This window comes from Solanum lycopersicum, chromosome 11 (genome assembly GCF_036512215.1).
Source record: "Solanum lycopersicum chromosome 11, SLM_r2.1".
NCBI classification, from domain to species: domain Eukaryota; kingdom Viridiplantae; phylum Streptophyta; class Magnoliopsida; order Solanales; family Solanaceae; genus Solanum; species Solanum lycopersicum.
In genome coordinates, this window is record NC_090810.1 from 8,532,134 (window position 1) to 8,551,797 (window position 19,664).

General features: G+C 33.5%; 3 protein-coding genes and 1 long non-coding RNA gene across 4 annotated transcripts; 1 reads left to right on the forward strand and 3 right to left on the reverse strand.

Annotated features, from left to right (window-relative positions):
* Positions 1 to 720: 720 nt before the first annotated feature.
* LOC104644503 (uncharacterized) lies at positions 721 to 5,200 on the reverse strand. The gene is made up of 2 exons (XR_738392.4): positions 5,062 to 5,200; positions 721 to 1,137 (listed from the first exon to the last, which is right to left on the reverse strand). It is a non-coding gene; the product is annotated as an uncharacterized lncRNA (long non-coding RNA).
* A 3,690-nt stretch (positions 5,201 to 8,890) lies between these two features.
* Positions 8,891 to 10,688, forward strand: LOC138339688 (uncharacterized). Its single transcript, XM_069291587.1, has 3 exons — positions 8,891 to 9,465; positions 9,653 to 9,954; positions 10,411 to 10,688. Exons 1-3 carry the CDS (start codon positions 8,891 to 8,893, stop codon positions 10,686 to 10,688), a joined length of 1,155 nt encoding a protein of 384 aa, XP_069147688.1.
* Positions 10,689 to 12,084: 1,396 nt separating this feature from the next.
* On the reverse strand, positions 12,085 to 14,339 carry LOC138339537 (uncharacterized). Its single transcript, XM_069291321.1, has 3 exons — positions 13,691 to 14,339; positions 13,528 to 13,602; positions 12,085 to 12,218 (listed from the first exon to the last, which is right to left on the reverse strand). The coding sequence occupies exons 1-2, from the start codon at positions 14,070 to 14,072 to the stop codon at positions 13,538 to 13,540; spliced, it is 447 nt and encodes a 148-aa protein (XP_069147422.1). The 5' UTR covers positions 14,073 to 14,339; the 3' UTR covers positions 12,085 to 12,218; positions 13,528 to 13,537.
* Positions 14,340 to 14,640: 301 nt separating this feature from the next.
* LOC101261985 (serine/threonine-protein phosphatase 7 long form homolog) lies at positions 14,641 to 15,909 on the reverse strand. Its single transcript, XM_069291588.1, has 3 exons — positions 15,430 to 15,909; positions 15,039 to 15,233; positions 14,641 to 14,961 (listed from the first exon to the last, which is right to left on the reverse strand). Exons 1-3 carry the CDS (start codon positions 15,907 to 15,909, stop codon positions 14,641 to 14,643), a joined length of 996 nt encoding a protein of 331 aa, XP_069147689.1.
* Between the last annotated feature and the right edge of the window lie 3,755 nt (positions 15,910 to 19,664).

Consider the following 19,664-nt stretch of genomic DNA (forward strand, 5'->3'; position numbering starts at 1 on the left):
AAGTACAAAGAAGATGAAAGGTTTCTAAAACAAGTACTATAAAAAGTGTTTTTTTAAAAGGCTTTGAGGGTAATTTTGTAACTATATAATCTAGTGCAAGTGTTAAAATGCTATAAATTATTTAGCGGTGCGCATTCGGTTTGATTTAATTAAATTTTGGTTCGGTTGTTTAATATTCGATTTCAGAAAAGTGTGCATCATAAGTTATACCAAACTATATCGATTCGATTTATTTTGGTGTTTTTAAATCAATCTTTCGGCGTGAACAAAAATAAAGAGGAAATATGATAAAGTGTTTAGATTTCATCACGTGTTTAATAAAAATAAAGATCGGATAGATGATTTTTTTAGCAAAGATGCCTAAGGATTTGTTTCTATTTCTTAATTAGCATAGATGCTGCCATGTTGCTAAAGCGTAAAGACTTTCTCCCATAATTGAACGTTGAATGAATGAAGAAGAGAGTAAGCAGCCTAGTAAGCACGATTCCTCGATAGACTTTCAAACGACCACAATAGAAGGACTCACAATGTACAATTGTACATAAACAACAATAGTTTCACATTTTATTGACATTACATCTGTAAAATATACAACAAGCAAACAACCATCTGCTAAGATGAACAATGATTAAAAACACTTTATTGAAAAATATCCAAAAACTGAACTGACAAGTGAAAACACAATTACCATTTCTCCTTTACTCATGCAGTCAACAAACATTCAAAACATAAGGCTGCTCAGTTACCTTTACTCAGAAAACTTGTCCAGTGTCCACACATTTTTATAAAAAAAAATACAACATCATCAAATCAAACGACACCATCTCTTCAGATTTACAATTCAACACATTCAAAGCCTGAGGCTGAGCATATCTAGGCTTTAGCTGACATTCAAGTTCCAAAAAAATTAAAATAACATCAATGCAACAAAACAATGTCTAGCTGCTCCAGCGGCGAGCCAACAAAATAACATCAATGCAACACCACAAAATAATACAAAACGTAAGTCACAACTTAAAACACCATAATACAGTAAACACAATCACAAGTCACAACGCCCTTCTTTGGTGTCTTAAACGATCACACAATGTTTCAAAATCAAATCATGAGCTTTAGGAGATATGGTTGAACTTGAACCTAATAAAAATATTAAACCAAAAGGCAGAAAATTAGTTAGATGTCAGAATATTTCAAGATACAAAAAGATATCTTATATCAAATAAATAAAGTATTGAAACTCATCATTAATAGCAAAAGAGCAAATTGTTATCATACGTCAACCATGCAAGAATCCCTTGCCATTTCTAAAGATAATTTAAGCAAATGTCAAGCAACATAAATAAGTAGATTAGTTTTACACCACAAAAGTAATATGAAAACTCACCAAGTTAAAGTTTCTCAAGATTCTCCAAGATTTCTTCCACACAAATAGAATTAGGCTCTTTTCTAAGCCAATCTTGAGCACAAACAAGAGATTGCACACATTTAGGAGTCAAAGAACTTCTGAATCGATCAAAAATACACCCACCGCTCACACTTGAAATTGGAATAACCAATACATCACGAACTAACTCTAAAAGAATAGGAAATCTTGGAGCATTAACTTTCCACCAACTTAAGACATTAAAATCGTCATGTTCAGGCTCTTGATCTTCTTTAAGGTATCTCTCCAACTATGACTTAGCAGCCCCACTTTCACTATTTTCCTTTTGTTTCTTTATGTGAAGCTTAGTTCTCAAAGCTTTTGTTCTCGAAAAGAGCTAGATGAATAAGATAAATCTGATAAAGTTGATCTAGATGGAGATGATTAATGTTGATATTATTTTGAATATTTTCTTAAATAATCTTCAAACAAAGTTTTTATATAAGTCTTCACTTGTGTATCTACTTTCTTTCAAATTTCCTCCCCAAATAGTTCTTCAAGTCCAAAGCTAACATAGACAAATTTATTGCGAGGATCTAATATATAAGCAATATAAATCATTGAGTTCATCTTATCAGGAGTACCCAAATATATCTTGAACTTCATCATCATCCCATCAACCATATTTCTCAAATTAAGATCTTCACTTGTAAGACGTTGTTTCAAGTATACATAGAGCTCACATATATCCTCAAAATGAACACTAGATGTAACATACTGTAAACCTGAAATCTTTATTTTAAGCTCAAAAGCTTTTCAAGAAATTTTACTACACTTTTTACATTTGCCCAATCATCACATGCAGGTAATCCAATAACACCTTCATCCTCACAAATATGAGTATAGATAAGTTTTACAATATTTATCAAAAAGATAAAATCTATCGAAGGTCTTTTTAAAGTTTTGTGTCACTTCCAACATCAAGTCGGTAGAATTCCACTTAGTAGGCACATCTAGCGACAACATTTTACTACATTCTATCTTTTAGACTTCACTACATTTCAAAAAGTTTCTTGTTTTTCTCGGAGATGATCTAACATAACTCACCATTTTGCCTAACTCATTTGACAGAAATATCAATTTCCTTCAAACCTTTTTGCACGATTAAGTTAAATATGTGAGCTATACATCTCACATAAAGATGTTTGTCCTCCATTATATTCGTCCCCACGTATCTAAGTGCTTAGATAATTTTGTAATCATAACACTATTTGAAGAAACATTGTCAACAGTAACAGAAAACACATTATCCAAGTTCTAATCAAGCAAGGAATTACCAACAGCATCTGCCATGTGTTCACCCTTATGACTAGAGATGGGGCAAAAATTTAGTATTCTCTTATGCAACAGTTAATTTCTATCAATGAAATAAACAGTCAAACACATGTAATTTATTCTTTGCGTCAAGGTCCATGTGGTGATGAGACAAATATTTGTTTGTATTTCTCTAAAAGACTTCAAATTGTATCTTAATTCACTATAAAGTGCATAACAATCCCTTGTTATTGTCCTACGAGAAAAAATTCTAAAGACAAGTGATGAGTCCTCAAATTGGACTCATATAGGACATTAATTTAATGCAAATATTATCCTCGATTATATATTTTATCTTGATATCTGATAAAACTTCTAAGTTTTAGTTATTTGGGGATTTGTTAAGAGCATGGAAACTTAGGCGCAAAACGAAAGAAAAGAGCTGAAGATTCAAAGTGTGCATCGCCAAGCACACTTGGTGATACGCCGTATGGTAAAGTTCCGCCTTCAGAGCACTGAAGAAAGTGGAATAAAAGGCGACAAAAAGAAGTAGTTGTCGCTTCGCTGAATAGTTCCACAAAGCAGAGTTATTCCGCCTAACATTACAACATCCATGGACATTAAGGCAATGCACAAAAGGGCGAGTCACCAAATTACTTGGCGATTCACGACTATAGACGCCGAATAGATACACCATCACTAAATCTGAAGTCTATAAATACACTCTTTTATATTTAGATATAGAAATTTAGACAGCAAAACAATATAGAAACTTTGCTCTTATGTTTTATCTCAAGTTTGGAGAAGGTTTTGAGGAAGCTTGAAGAAAGAAGTTCTTCCTTCAATCTTGGAAGTGGGTCTTCTCCATTTACCTTTCTTTGCTACTTTTAAGGTTTAATATCTTATACCCACTTGATTCTTTAATCATTTTAAGTATATTTGATTATTGCTTGATGTGTGGCTAAAAACACCCCATTCATGGGGTGTGATTTAGCAAATATGTATTGATATTATTGTTGGGTCTTGCTTGCCGATAAGATTAGTTGCATTTTAATTGTGATTTTACCTAGTGATTGTGGTCTAATTTAATGGGTTTGTAGTTACAAATACAAAATCACCTTTCGTCTTGACCGAGAGGGGTCACAAAACCAAGACCACTATACTGATGTCCTAAGGAGTGGGTCGATATGAGGTTCAACTCGAAAGAATGAGCCTAGTCCCATATCCAAGCACCCTCTGTTGAATGTTCAGGGTGTGGATATAACGTAGGTTGGTTAGTTTAATCGAGTGGTGTCCGAGAGAAACCCATTTGATATAGGGTAAGTTGCCCGAGAGGGAACTTACTTTCACCTAAAACATTGCCTAGTCACCATTGTCTTGCGAGTTTTCCTATCAAAAGCATGTACGCATTAGTTTATGCTAACATATATTGCGGTCACACTCCAAGAACTCTCTCACATACTTGTTTTCTTCTTTGTTTTTGCTAATTCTACTACTTGTGACAAAACCCCTTTCTTGATATTTGACACTTTGGCGTCACAAATTTAATTTAATTTGTGTTTAACTTGAAAATATCTTGAGCTATCACTATTTAGAACGAAATACTAAGTTAATAAACCTTTCACTATCACTCCCTTGGGACACGACCCTAACCCTTGGTTGAGTTACTTTACTAACTTCGATTTATAGACACTCAAACTGTAGGTTAGTGTCGCTGATCACGAAATATAAAAAAATACACATATTGAAGCATCAAGAGGTTGAACTTGACCAATAAACTTTTTAAAATCTTCTTTTTCTACAAAATCAAAAGGTAGTTCATCCATAATTATCATTTCAACTAAAGCCTTCCTAACTACTCTTGTTCAAATTTTCAAAGTGGTGCTTGTGCATCAGTAGACGAGAAAATTTTTCTTTGATTGAGAAGTAGTTTCAACAGTAGACTTATAAATAGAGCACCTTGCTAAGTGTTGGTTCAATGCAGTTGTACCATTAATGTAAGTATAAGTATCAATTTGGTGACAATATCTACACCTTTCTCCATTCATACCATTCTCAACAATCTTATCAAAATGATTCCAAACTTGGTTCTTGGTGCTATTTCTTTCTTTTCTTTTTAGGTTGGGTGCCAACACTGCCACAGTCACTTCCAGGTGCGTCTATCATTTTTATTATTATGCAAGTCATCACTTGAACCACCACCAACAACTGTATATTCATTCTTCATCTACTAAAGTAGTAAGCAAAAGAAAGATTCAGTCAGTGTTGTGAATGCTTCTTGCTGCACTTTCTCCAAAACTCAATTACCCTTTCATACAAAATTTGATTTTCACAATAATTGCATAAATTCAACAGAAAATCGATAACGATGTTTCGAGAAATACCTACTATTTTTTTATGTCAGCGGACGATGATGGTTTGAGCCTCTAAGGCGAGAGGCTGAAGACTGAAGCGGTCTGCGCTTCTCAGTTGAATTGAGTTTTGAACGTTTGTTTAGTTTAGACTTAAGAATTTGGGGCTTTATGATTTAGGGTTTACATTCATTATTGTCATTTAAAATTGAAAATTTAAATGAGTCATGTAAATATTTTGAGTCAAAATTTAAAAATGTATAAGTATTATTAATTAAGCAATGTAATTTAAATATTTTTAAATTTATTAAATAAAATTTTGGTTCTTCAGCGCACCGTAGTTTCGGGACCTTTGCTTCTGAACAAAAAGCCGACACCAAAGAATCGAAATTTTTCGGTTTGGTTTTTTAGTTTTCTGATTTTTTGGTATTTATGCCCACCCCTAGTATAATTAATACCTAGAGTTTCTTGGTATATTAGTAATACACAACCTAAAACACAATATAACATTAGTTATACATGACATAAAAAAGTGTATTAAACAAGTTATTATTAATATACAAACCTAATGCATGCATTATTTTTCCTAGTATACTCTATCAAATGACCCCTTATAATATAATGTGTCAATTTCTTACCAAACCAGCATAACATATTTTTAAACAATTATATATATACACACATTATTACTTTTAATACATATCACAAATTTATCATAGTATTAATATATATTGCTACAAATAATAATAAATAAAAAATATCGTTAAAATCAATAATTATTTATTAAAAAAAATGAAAAGTAATTTTTCCTATTTTTTTAGTTTATTAAAGATAAAGATATACACTTGTATGATATATAAAAACTAATGACACGTTAAAAATTAAACATAATTTCAAGAATTTAAAAAAAAATCATGTTTGTGCTAGTGTACTTGCACAGTGTTTCACTAGGACTCCATCGTATTACTTCACATAAAACACATACATAAAACACATATATAACTAATTACTCTAGTTAAAATATTACGAATCTTATCATATTTCAGTTTGTTCATATACATGTATCTCGGGATACGTGAGGTCAAAATTAGATTTTTTTTCTCGATATACTATATCCAAGTAGATTCGCATGTGTATGAGATATATAAACAAATCTCTCTAGCATTTCTTACCTCTCACCAATCTCGCTCGTCAGTTTCTTATGTATCTGATAACCCAGATACAAGATATATCTAGTGTGCATCTTGTGCGATTCAGATGTATTTGGAATATATGACTATCTCGTTCATCTCTCCCTATTTTAATGTATCTATGTGTCTTCCTCAATATATGATAAAAAATTCTTAAATATTGATTAGATACATAATTAATTAAAGAATAATATTGATGCATTATGTAGTTTTCCCAAAAAAAAAAAACATCAAAGTAATATCTTAAATGCTCATTTACTCAACTAAAATTTAATTAATGTCAATGAAGATACAATTTCTTCACCCTGATTCACTGATTTCTTACTGAAATTAAACAAATATAAAAACTGACTAATTACTCTTTATAGCTATAGTTTGATAATTAAAATTCGTAGTTGTTTTATAAAAAAAAATTCGGAAAAAACATTATTTGTAAGTTTTCGACTTTTAGAGTCGCCACTTAATTTTTGAAGAAAAATCAAGCAAACTATGTTTTCAAAAGACTTAACAAAAAAATCGATTGAAAACTTTAACAGGGTTCGGGGATTCTTATTAACGTCTTAGGAAGGTTTTGAAAGCACCTAAGACGTTCACTGACCTGCAGCTATCCGACAACTAATTTTGTTTGGCTAAAATGAATAACTTAAATTTTGAGATAAAATTATTTAGAGTTGTTTTGAGAAAGTAGTTAATTCACATCTAAGTGAGCTATTTAATTTTTCAAATCTTATTTGTTTTTAATCCATTTATACTTGACTGATTTTGATTAAAACAAAACGGTGTCTTGGAGGGGACTCGGTTTTTTAACCTCAAGACTAACGACAAATTAAAACAAAACATGCAAGCAGTAAGTAAAAAACGGAGAGAGAGAGGGAGCTGAGTCCGAATACGGTTTCAGTCCGCCTGGACCGGTATTTGAACCCACTTGTTTTTTGGGTTTTGACCCATTTGGCCCACTTTCCTAAATTCTAAGTATATAATAAGTAAAATAATTAGGGAACAACTGGATGGGTAGGGCTCGAAATATGGGGACACATAATAAGATAACTATATGCTTGAGATATTGCAGACCATGACAACCAAACTTGTATCCGCAAATACGGTGCTGCAACGGCCATGAATACGAATTTCAAATCATTTCATATAACTTGGTTTAATGACAAAGTATTACAACGAACGGAAGTGAAGCATGCTATACTAAACGAGCTATAGGAACATGCTGAAAAATGAAGAGATAAGTTGGAGACATACATCTGACCTCCCGCCGAATGACATGACTATTTTATAAACAAATGAACACAACAGCATCTGAACTCCTTACTGAGAGGTTTCAAACTCAACATGGTGTATACTGACAAGTTGACATTCCAACAATTGTCTGCTTATTTTTTTTTATTTTTTTTTTTAAAAAAACTAAACTAAGATGAGCTTAAGAAAAAGCGACTCGACATGAGGGAAAAGGGAGACTACAAAACTAACAAACACTTATTACGAACGACACTTTCAAAACTTTATATAACTAATGCGTACATCATATAGAAATAGACTTGGCCACCACAGTACAAAGGAAAAGATGAAATTGCTTAACCAATATGATTCACGTCAGCTAAAAGCAAAATAGGTAATCCCATAAACTTTTGGCCCATTTGGAATTCTAATACCAAACCTTATGTAATACTGAATATTCTTTCTATTCTAGGCGATTCGAACCGATTTGAGGCGAGGTGAAGGGTTAAGATCGGCTATTCTTCCTGGGTGAATGACGTGACACGATCTCGTATTGCCAGGGACAAAAACGCGTCCTTGGAGCTCTGCCAAAGTTGGACAATGAAAGGGATGCGGGGAAAGAAGACAATGGATGCAACGTACTAGTCGTTTGCTTTTTATCTATCCTTTTGACGCCATGTACCATCGTTTGCGGCCATTAGTGCTGCATGGGAAAGTGGGGAAGTTTTGATCAAAATGAGCTATTTTTAAAACCAATTCACCAAAATAATACGTTTTTAAGTTTTTTCACAAAATTAGTATAAACGTACTTTATGGTAACGTTTTAGGATATTTTCATTATAAAAATTCAACGGACAAAAAAGTTAACGGATTATCGACGTTAAACTCATAAACGTAACTATGAGTAACGTTTTAGGTGTAAAACGTTACTCAAGAGTACGTTTTTGGAGAATCCAATCACGGGCCACTGACTCCAATCCTGCAAAGGCGGAGTCAAATCATTCAACTGTAAAACGTTACTATGAGTAACGTTTTACACTTAAAATGTTACTTTGAGTCCCGTTTCTTAAGAATCCAATCACGGGCCTTCGACTTCTGCAAATTTAGAATATTTAGCTATAAAACGTTACTCAGAGTCACGTTTTACCTTAAACACGTTGCTGTCAATTACAACACTCTATTAAAGTTATATTCCTCCATTTTTCAAACTGACCAAAGTGACTATAAATAAATGTTGTTGTAATATTTTGCATGTTCAAATATAATTCAGCTTAATTTTTCCTTGTGTGGTCCATTTTAAAAATAATATTCACAAAATTTCATCAGGTATGAATTAAATAAGTGAAGTTTATCCTTTGTTATGTTCTTATTATAATTTTAAAATTATCTTTATAATTTAATAATATTGTTTTAAAAAATATTTTATCTTTATGTGTAGGATTAAGATGACGAGCTTTGAACATAATGTGATGGTTGCTTTGTATTGGGGTGGAGAAATAATTACCGATATGAATGGATTTAGGTATACAGAATGTGCTAGAACGATTATTAGCATGTCGACTTCAACTACCTATGTTGAATTGGTTGGATTGTTGCATGAGAAAATGGGAACATATAGTGAAAATATTCATATGGATATTTTTGGAAAATATCCATGTTCAATTCAAGGTAACAATACAAGGTTCATTGAGTTTAAAATTGAGAATGACCAATCTTTGTTACAATTTCTTTTCATACCTCAAAAATTTGCGGATAAGATTGACATAAATGTTTTGGAGATGTATGTAAAGACTGTATCGACAGATCAAAATGTTGCATTTCAAGTTACTGGTCATTATGGTTATCACATGAATTTGTTGGCTCAAAATTATGGCCTTACCACAATCAATCAACCTTATGTTGTAGAACCGATTGTTCAACCACCATTTCAACAATTGTTGATGCATGATCATCGATCATTTAGTGAAGGCTCAAGTAGTCAAATGCATATTGATAATAGTCACATGGAATATGAGGCTAGGTAAACAACAAATCTTTATTTTATTAAATTTTAGTCTAACAATTTAATAAGATAATTTTTATTGTCAGTATACACAAATTATCTCTTATAAATAGAAGAAATAATATTTTAGAATATTTATTATCGCTTTTAAAACAAGCTTGTATATTTATAATTTTGCTAGAATTTGACTAATATTTTTTTACAGAGATATTGATATCAACGTTGATCTATATAATGATGTAAATGCTGAAATTAGTGATGAAAGTTCGGAGGAAGATGAACCTCCGAAAGATGGTGATGAAAGTGAACCTGATGAAGATATCGAGGATATTAGAGATTTTTCTCAAAATGGTGTAAATCTTCATAATCATGATCAGGGTGTGTCTCATGACATACCTTATTTCAGGACATTAGAGAATGAGGAAGACATTTTCATGTCTACATGTGAATCTGAGATGGAATGTTGTTCAGTTTGGTCTGAGCAAGCAAAAAAAGATTTAAAAAAAGGTATGCTTTTTAGTAGTAAAGAAAAGTTGAAAATGGCTGTAACGATTTGGAGTTTGCACAAAAATAAGGAGTTCAAGGTGGTAACATCTACCAAAAGTCTATGGGTTGTGAGATGTAAGTTTTATAATTTATTGGGTTGCATGTGGTTTCTTCGAGGATGACAAGTTGGAGAAAAATTTTGGAAGATCGGAAAATATGTTGAAAACCATAGATGTGAGACTGAGGGGCTTTCTAGCGGTCACGCCAACCTAAATACCAATTTGATTGCATCACTACTTCTAAATCAAATTAGAAAAAATCCTAAGTTCTTGGTGGTAGATGTCATTTCAAAGGTTCATGAAAAATTTGGTCACCAAGTGACATATAAAAAAGCATGGCTTGGACGTCAACGCGTATTTGAATTGGTGTATGGTGACTTTAAGAAATCATTTAGTGAACTACCTAAATTTTTTGCAGCTTTTCAACACTTTAATCATGGAACAATTGTGGAATGGAAACACGAAGAGTCTATGAGTTCATCGGAGGTAAAAACTTTTAAATTTGTATTTTGGGCTTTCAAGCCATGCATTGATGGATTCCAAACATGTCGCCCAGTTATTTCAGTAGATGAAACTCATATTTATGGAAAATATGAGATCAAATTATTAATTGCTGTTGGAATTAATGGAAATGATAACATTCTCCCTTTAGCGTTTGCTATTGTAGACAAAGAATCAAAAGAGGCATGGAAATGATTTTTTAGAAATTTGAGTGCACATCTGATAAAAAGTAGACAAAATGTATGTGTTATATCTAATAGGGCAAAAGGAATCTTGACTAGTTTGCAGGAGTTGCGGCGATTTCAAGAGCCTCGAGTCTTCCATCGATTTTGCATAAGACATCTTAAGAGCAACTTTTAATCTAAATTTCCAAACAAGGACCTCAGCAGATTGATGTAGAGGGCTGCTTCAGCCCATCAAGTAAGGAAGTTTGAGTCCATGATGTGGCAAATTAAAGAAGAAAATATCGAAGCACATGCATACCTCATGGAAATTCCCTTGGATAAATGGACTGTTAGCCATGATGATGGAAAAAGATGGGGAGTGTTGACAACAAATCTTTCAGAGTCATTCAATGGAGTGTTGAAAAAAGCACGAGGTTTGCCTGTCACTGCTATGATTAGACTTTCATTGGAGCAAACTATTGAACGGTATACCCGTAGGTCTCAAATAGCACACCAACTTGCAGAGCAAAATGAATTATGGACCGGGAGGTTCAAAATAAAGTGGGAGAAGAATTATGAAAGTTCAAAGAGGCACTTTGTTTTTGATTGGAATATACCCACAGGAGTATACGAGGTTAGATCTATACAAGTTGATGGTACTGGTGGTAATCCTCATTGTGTTTCACTTGATGAAATAAAATGTGATTGTGGAAAATGGGTTAATCTGCACTTCCCGTGTTCACATGTCATGAAGGTAACTAATAGAATGGGAGGGCTAGCTAGAAATTTTGTTAGCGAGCATTTCACAATAGAGAATTATGTTGCAACATATTCTGGGTCAGTCTCACCAATTGGTCATGAGTCATATTGGCCATCTCCAAGTTTTACAATGAGAAGTAATGAATTCTATTGTCGTCCTAATCGGCCAAGGACAACTAGAATACATAATGAAATGGATCGTAGTTAGCTTGTGGATTATGCAGGCAGACAGGACATGATAGGCGTCAATGTCCCAATCGTAATTAAATTTAAGTGAATAATTGTGGGTCAATGTCTAATGGTGTTAATTTTCTTTATGTTATCTAATGTAATGTGTTATTTCCTAGATTGCTAATAAAGAAAAATTATTAATGTTAATTTCCAAATTTCTATTTATATTAATTTCCTTTCAATTATTAGTGCATAAAGTTATCTACTACATAAGCTTAAATCTTAGAGGAATTAACAAAATTTCATATTTCATATTGGAATTATTAGTGCATAAAGTTATCTATCACTTTTCACAAACTTGAAGTTACATTAAGGAATAGTTGAAAAACACAAACTAAATAGAAAATAATATAAACATTCATGTATTCATAGAACATGTTGCTTTACAAAATAATGACTAGTAGCTTCATTCTTCACAAAAAATCTCTACTACTAAATAGAAAATAATATAAACATTCATGTATTCATAGAACATGTTGCTTTACAAAATAATGACTAGTAGCTTCATTCTTCACAAAAAATCTCTACTATTCACCAAGGGTTATCCAGAATATCAACAAGCTGCATCAACCTAAGAAAAAATGATTAAGAAAACTTTGATGAGTTACATTCACCAAGAATCTCAATCTATACTAAAAGCACAAACTCAGTGGCACAAGCTAGCACGTCGAGTTTCATTATTTTTATCTATTTCCAGAATTTACAGATGTTCTACATGAGAGATTTGTGCAATGTTTTGATAACAAAGAGCAAACTGCAAATTGATAACTATCCTAGAGGATATAGTAATAGTGAATTTATAATGCAGGTACTAGAACTATCCTAGAGGATAAGAACATCCGAAGCAATTAGCAGATAACAACCATGTCTAAAAATATTGAATTCCCATATCCAAAAGGCTACAATTCACTTAAATCAATTTTCCAATATCTATCGAGAGATGAAACAACACAAACATTAAATTAACTCAGAACAATTGAAGCATTTCAGATTCGGAACAACTCTATTTTACCAAAACATGGAAGAAACCATTGAAGCATTTCAGTTTTGGAACAACTCTGTTTTTCACAAGTTCATTATCAAAATGAAAGGTAGTTATCATTCGATCAGTCAAACATACTGTAATCTCAAACATGAGATGGTCCTTTAAATCCCACATTCTTTCCTACTCACTTAATATAAGATTAGCAACACTAAGCCTCCTGACTATTTTGTATCACTTATATGGGTCATTTACTTCCATTACTATTAGTACCAGTATCAAAAATTCTATTTCTTGGCATTTTTTCGATTAGGAAACCTGTGAACATTTGTTTTTATACAAGCTACCTTCCAAACTAAAAAAGGACTGATTCCAAAAGGCTGTAGGTCTTCTAAGTCAATTTCTCTCCATGACATTTTACATCCACCTCGTCCCTTTTAGTGTCTTCGAACACCATAATATCAGCACCTACAAATTGGTGCACTTGGAGGTCTATATATGATATGTCCAGACCATTCTACGCATGTGATTTTTGCACCTTTTTTAACCATTTGATAACTTTTAGTACTCTATATCTTAATATCAACATTTCTAATATTCTAACTTTTTGAGCAAATTTTTTTCACTCAACTGTTTTTCTAATTCAGATTTCAATATTTTTTTTCGTTCTCCTTTTTTGTCCAACCATCTAGCAGAGCAACATGGAAAATTTAAAAAAAAAAGAGTTTTCAGAGCAACCATCCAGCAGAGCAACTTTAAGGTACTAAATCAAAGAAGAAATAGATCTCAAGCAATCCCAACACAGACTCTTCATCACAATACAATTTTCGACTAAGAAAATATCATACCCAATTTTACCTAAGACTGACAAAGAAGAAGGAGTACCAAATTTGGATACCTGAAACCTCTCAATTACAGTTCTTTGTTTCTCGTTGCTTATTTTTTTTGCCATGCTGGTAAAGATAGTGACTCCCTGACAAACAAGAATAATTTTCAGCTGTTCGACTAAACAGAGGAGCATTTATGTCAAAAAAAAAATAAAATAAAGATGTTAATAGTACCAGTCCCACAACGCTTAGGAAAAATCCTACGCTTCTCCTTCACTGATGGTTCACCACATTCGTTTGCATTCTCCACTTCATCGTTGGAGTCCTCTAAATGATTAACAACACCAGGGGTCTCAATGGACATTGGCAGCCCAGGTGATGAATTAAAGTTGGGGGCATTCTCAAAATCTTGAGGTCGAGAACCACCAAATACATTCTCAAGTGATGAAAGACTAGAATTCCTTAATATTTGTGATGCCGTGTATGGAACAATATCAGTATTTGTTGGTTGATATGTCATACCTGATGCACCAGGAGTGAATTCTTGAGTTTGGCCCCTTGAAATGGAACCAAAATCACAAGTTGTGTGATCATCTTCGGAGACTAATATATCCATTTAATAGGCGCTCGTCCTTTCTCAACAACACGAGCCCTCCTACCGGCAACACCACCTTTTCCTCGCCTACGAACCGGATGATGTAAATGATCATCATATACCTCATCTCTTCTATAATCGGCTTGTACATTAATCCTAGCAGCCTCGTGGACATATGTCAAGCACTTTTCTCCTTCATTTCGGACCATTAGATGAAAGATGTATAAATCCTCCATTGATGGCTGATCACCAAGGGCTTTTGCTCTATCAATCGTGGAATGAATATGACGCACCTACACAAAGATCAAATTTTTTTCTTACAAACATTTTCCATTCTTTTTTTTAACAGATGCTCAAACAAAGATCAATAAAGCACTTATTTTATATTTTGTAAGAAAAAACATAGGTAACAATTTTCTAAGTCACAATTTTCGAGAAGAAGCAATATTATCCTCAAAAGATAAATCACAAACACACTAAATATAATACATACCATTGTTTCATATGCCGTTGAATTGGGCACATAACCTTCTTGTTGTTGAGGACGCTGAGTAGGATTACCAATAACAAGACGAGTAATACGTCTAAATTAAATAAGGTAAGGGTCGTCATATCGAAGTGGTTCACGATTGACCGGAGCATCACAAACATATTGAAGTCGTTGGTTCCAAAGAGGCAACCATTGTGCATGCTCCAACTTCCAATTTTTATTTGGTCTTCCCCTTCGATCATGGTGAAAATGTGTGGCGTCAAATAGAAATGGAGTTGGTATCGTTTGGTTTAATCCAAATTGTCTCATAACTCGATCAGGCAAGTGAACCTCAACGATATCCCAACAAAAAATTGGATCTCTTACACGCCATATAGGAAGACTCTCAATTAAGTCATCCGAATATGGTTCCCAAATAAACTACATAAAGAAAAATACATGAGTTTCAACTACAATATATACATAATTTTTTAAAGAAAAACAGTATAACATCATACCTGATCCTCTGTCACGGAATCAAGTGCATCCCTAAAAATTTTCAACACATGCTTAGTGGTATCAGTCCAACTAAAATGTGCAAACCATCTAGTAGCACGTGGACCCCTAGGTAAACAAGCAAGAAAATTATTTTCGATGTCTCTTTGTGCTATTACCTGAGGTCTGAGGACAATAACTCTCTCCCATGCCCAAATCTAAACATAATATATAAATATATAATTATGATATTATAAACTAGAAGAAATATTTATAAAGAATTGATGTAATTATTAAGTATACCTGAAGAAGTGGTAGAAAGCCAGCTATCTCATTTTGGTTACTCTATGAGGCCCTACAGAGAAAGCGATACAAGCACGCTAAGGTCGCACTACCCCAAATATAAGAGCTAACTATATTGAGATCCTCGAGCATAGGAAGGTACATAAGCTTTAGATAGTTGCCAGATGTATCTGCCATCATCATACCAACAATCATCCAAAACATGTAACATCTAGCCATTTGATCGATCATTTCTTGTGTTGTCAAGTCAGGTAACTGTAGTTGCTCGAGCATATGCGCATTAAGTGCAGTTACCTTGAGGCTACTATGGTTGAAGTCTTGATGACGTGGAATAAAACCTAACAATCTTTGACAAATATTTTGCCAATCCCCTATGGTCCTTATCGACTCATCACCAAGTACTGGATCACCATTCACAGGTAATCCATACAACACTTCTACATCTTGCAAGGTGATTGTCGCCTCACCCGTTCTAAAGTGAAATGTACGAGTCTCGGGACGCCATCTCTCTACTAGTGAAGTGATCAAGCTACGATCAATAGAAGGTCGATTTGATCTATAAACACCATATAGTCCTGATAATTCAATCATTTCTAAGATTCGTGGATGAATAGGATATTTCTTTACGAGGTCCCAAAATTTTCCATCACACCTCCTCGTATTTAAAATCATATTAACACTTCCATTCCATATATCCCGTGACCTATGGGTAAGTTGTTGAGTTAGTACCGATGGTTCAAGTGGACCGGGATCCAATTGATATGCACTATAACCAGTCATATATGTATCTATTAAACTGAAAATTCCATATGAAAGTATATTAATTATAATTGTTAGTCCAAAATATAACAACCAAATCAAAGTAATGTACTATCACCAAATGTTTTATTAAAATATTGAAAAATAAACTCAATTTTAGTAGTAGCACATATGCAGGTCAACCAAATATAGTCTTCCCTTCCATTTTCATGTGAACATTTTTTTTCTTTGTTTTTCTTTTCATTGTTTCTCTTTTCATCAACAAGATGCATAAATTCAAAATAAAAACAGAACATGCATATTGGAATTTCTTGAGTGATTATTCTATATAACCAAAACGATATAAATACGAGAAGATCGAAATTCTAAAATTCAAGCATTACATCTACTAGTTTGTAAGGGAAAAAAACATACCTCAAGGCTTTAACACAGGAAATTAACTTGATTCCAAGCTTTCCAGAAGATTGATAGCCGTAATTTTTCGTGAAACTCGATATAACAAGAAATCCCCAAAATTGATTTGGAAAAACTACAGCTACCGTTTATCCACGAAATGAGGTTTTTATCCATTCATTATCTTCCTGTGTTTTTGTTATTTAACGCCTCCTCTTCGTCCAAACCGATCGAAAATGGAACTTTTGGATGTTTAAAATGAGGCGGCTGCCATTTTTTTTAGGGTGAAAGGGGTTGAAAACTTGAAAGGGGTGAAAGGGGTGAAGGGGTACCAAATAACATTATTAAAGGTAATAAATGAAAGTTAATCAGTGAAAGGGGTGGGGCTCAGGTTTTAGTATAAAATTGTTACTGCCAGTAACTTTTATTAATTTAGTATAAAATCATTACTGCCAGTAACGTTTATTAATTTAACGGCGTTAATTTTTTTAAAAAATCAAATAAAGCCTAAAACGTTACCATAAAGTACGTTTATACTATTTTTGTAAAAAAAATGTATTAATTAGGTAAATTGATTTTTAAAATAGATCATTTTGGTCAAAAATTCAAAAGTGGGAGCGCGTACTAGTCGAGGGGTGTCATTCACACGTGCCATTGGGAAAAAGGCGTGAGATCGTCGTGAAGTTTTTCGTCTGCCCTTGGGAACGTGTTGCTGGATTTCTTTTGTTGAAGGGGGGAAAGGACAGGGGGTCGGGTCGAATTAAAGAATGGGCTAGAATTGATTTGAGTTTAATTAGTATATTGGGGTGGGTCAAGGTGTTGGGGCTATTTGAAGAAATTTCTGGAGGGATATACATGGGTTGGGATTTTAGGAAAATACATGGATTGGGTCAATTTCATTGTTGAAGGTATAATGGGCTGAAAAGATTGGGAATTAGCAAGGGCCCAATATTATGTCCTTTAATGGGTTTAGGGGATTTTTATAATATATAAATAAGATCGAACTAATATAAATTAATTCATGATCTTTTAAATCTTAACGAAATAAAATAATCAAATTAATGATAAAAATAATTAATCTAAATGTGCAAAACATTATATAACTAACTAATTTTAAAAAAATCTTTTTTGAGATGATTTTCAAATATTTATAAAAATGCTAACTATATATATGTGTGTATTTATATATACACACACACACATATAATTTAAAATTTCCAAAAGCGACAAAAATTACATAAAACTAACCTGAAAATAATTTTAATTTTATAAAGTCAATCATTTCAAATAGTTTGGGATTTTAAGAAGCTCAATGATTAATTCATATCAGGGGAGGGTCAAAATTGGGTGTCAACAACTGTCCGTCTTTTTACTTGGATTGATGCATGAAATGCGAGGAAAATGAAATTGACTGATCCAATTTTTACCGACCAGACATTCATCTTTAGGAAAGGAATTTGGTACGGACTTTAAGCATTATGGACGAACCCCGTAGATAAGTTTCCTACATATCTCAGGCTATATGAGAATTCAGGCCACTTGTAGTTTAATACGCTTGATTTAACGCACGATTATGAAGAGTTAAAATCCATCTCGATGACAAATTAAGAAGGGATCAAAATGCTTACAAATAGGATTTAAAAGAGAATGTTGGAAAACAGCTGAGTTTTCAACATTGAGATCGCCTACATATCCTTAAATCTTAGGAATCAGGCTGCTTATAGTTCGACTCAATCGATTGAAAAGAAAATCTGTTATGCTAGATAACCTTTGGTTCTGGAAGAGTGACAAATTAAACGAGTATGAAAAGTAGTCTTGTAACCTCTTAGCCATGAATGTGACGCACTTCAAACCCATAATTAAGAACTTACACTGACATTATTTCCAAAGATCTTGGCGCATTGTCACTAAGATTTGAAATTTGCTTCTGGTAGATTGAAATTTTCGAATGCGAGACCGAAACTGACAAAACTCAAAGAAAAACCCACATGCCTTCTGATAGGGGTGTGGTTTGATTATGGTGGAAGTTGTCCCTCTGCTCGAGTCCTAAGAGTTTGACATTCCTCTTAGGAGTATGTCCCAGTTCGCTGCTAAAGGAAAAGTTTCACGTTGTGCTGCATCATTTTTTGATGTCGTCCACACCTGTGGTTTTTTTTTGAGAATTCACCCTTTTGAATGCTCTCAACAAAGGCTGAGATAAAAATCATTAGCATAAAAATGAGATTCAAATGAGAGATAGTTTCTTTTACCATGTTGACACTTAGTTGTTCTCCTTCGACTTTGATGTCAACTCGATCGGTTTGACGTAAAGCAACTAAAGCTTATGTCTTTTGTTTGTGATGTAATCTTCAATATACTCTTCACTTGATGTCGAACTAAATAGAAACTGATGCAGTTCTGATATTTCTCTTGATATTGTCTTCGATGCTCTTCTTGATGTTTACCTTTATTAAAATAAAAGAATGCAGTTGATGCTGATGGGTAAATATTTCTCTTGAGATGCACGATTCCTTCTCGGGCAGTGCATGACTTCTTATGGAGCATGCATATCTTCACGGGATGCGTTATTTCTGCGAGGCATGAATACCTTCTCGCGATGCATAACTTTCTACGAGGCATGAATATCTTCTCACGATGCATGAATATTAACTCGCGATGCATGATCTTCCATAATGCATGAGTATTAACTCGCGATGCATGAATATTAACTCGCGATACATGATCTTCCGCAATGCATGAATATTGACTCGCGATGCATGATCTTCTACGGGGCATGAATATCTTCCCCCGATGCATAAATTTTTGCGAGGCATGAATATCTTCTTGTGATGCATAAATTTTTGCGAGGCATGAATAAATTCTCGCGATTCATGGATAGTAACTCGCGATGCATGAGTATTGACTCGCAATGCATGATCTTCCGCGATGCCTGACTTTCTACGGTGCATGAATATCTTTCCGCGATGCATAACTTTCTGCGAGGCATGAATATCTTCTCGCGATGCATGAATATTAACTCTTGATGCCGTCTTTGATACCAAATGAAGATAATGCTTCAATCGAGCAACATAGTTATCTCGTGGGTGCCTTCTGGATAATGATATCATCTCGACCGACAATACAGTAAAATGACCATTTAGGTAGTGTATCATCTAAATTGACAATACAAATAAAATGACCTCTCCGGGTAGTAG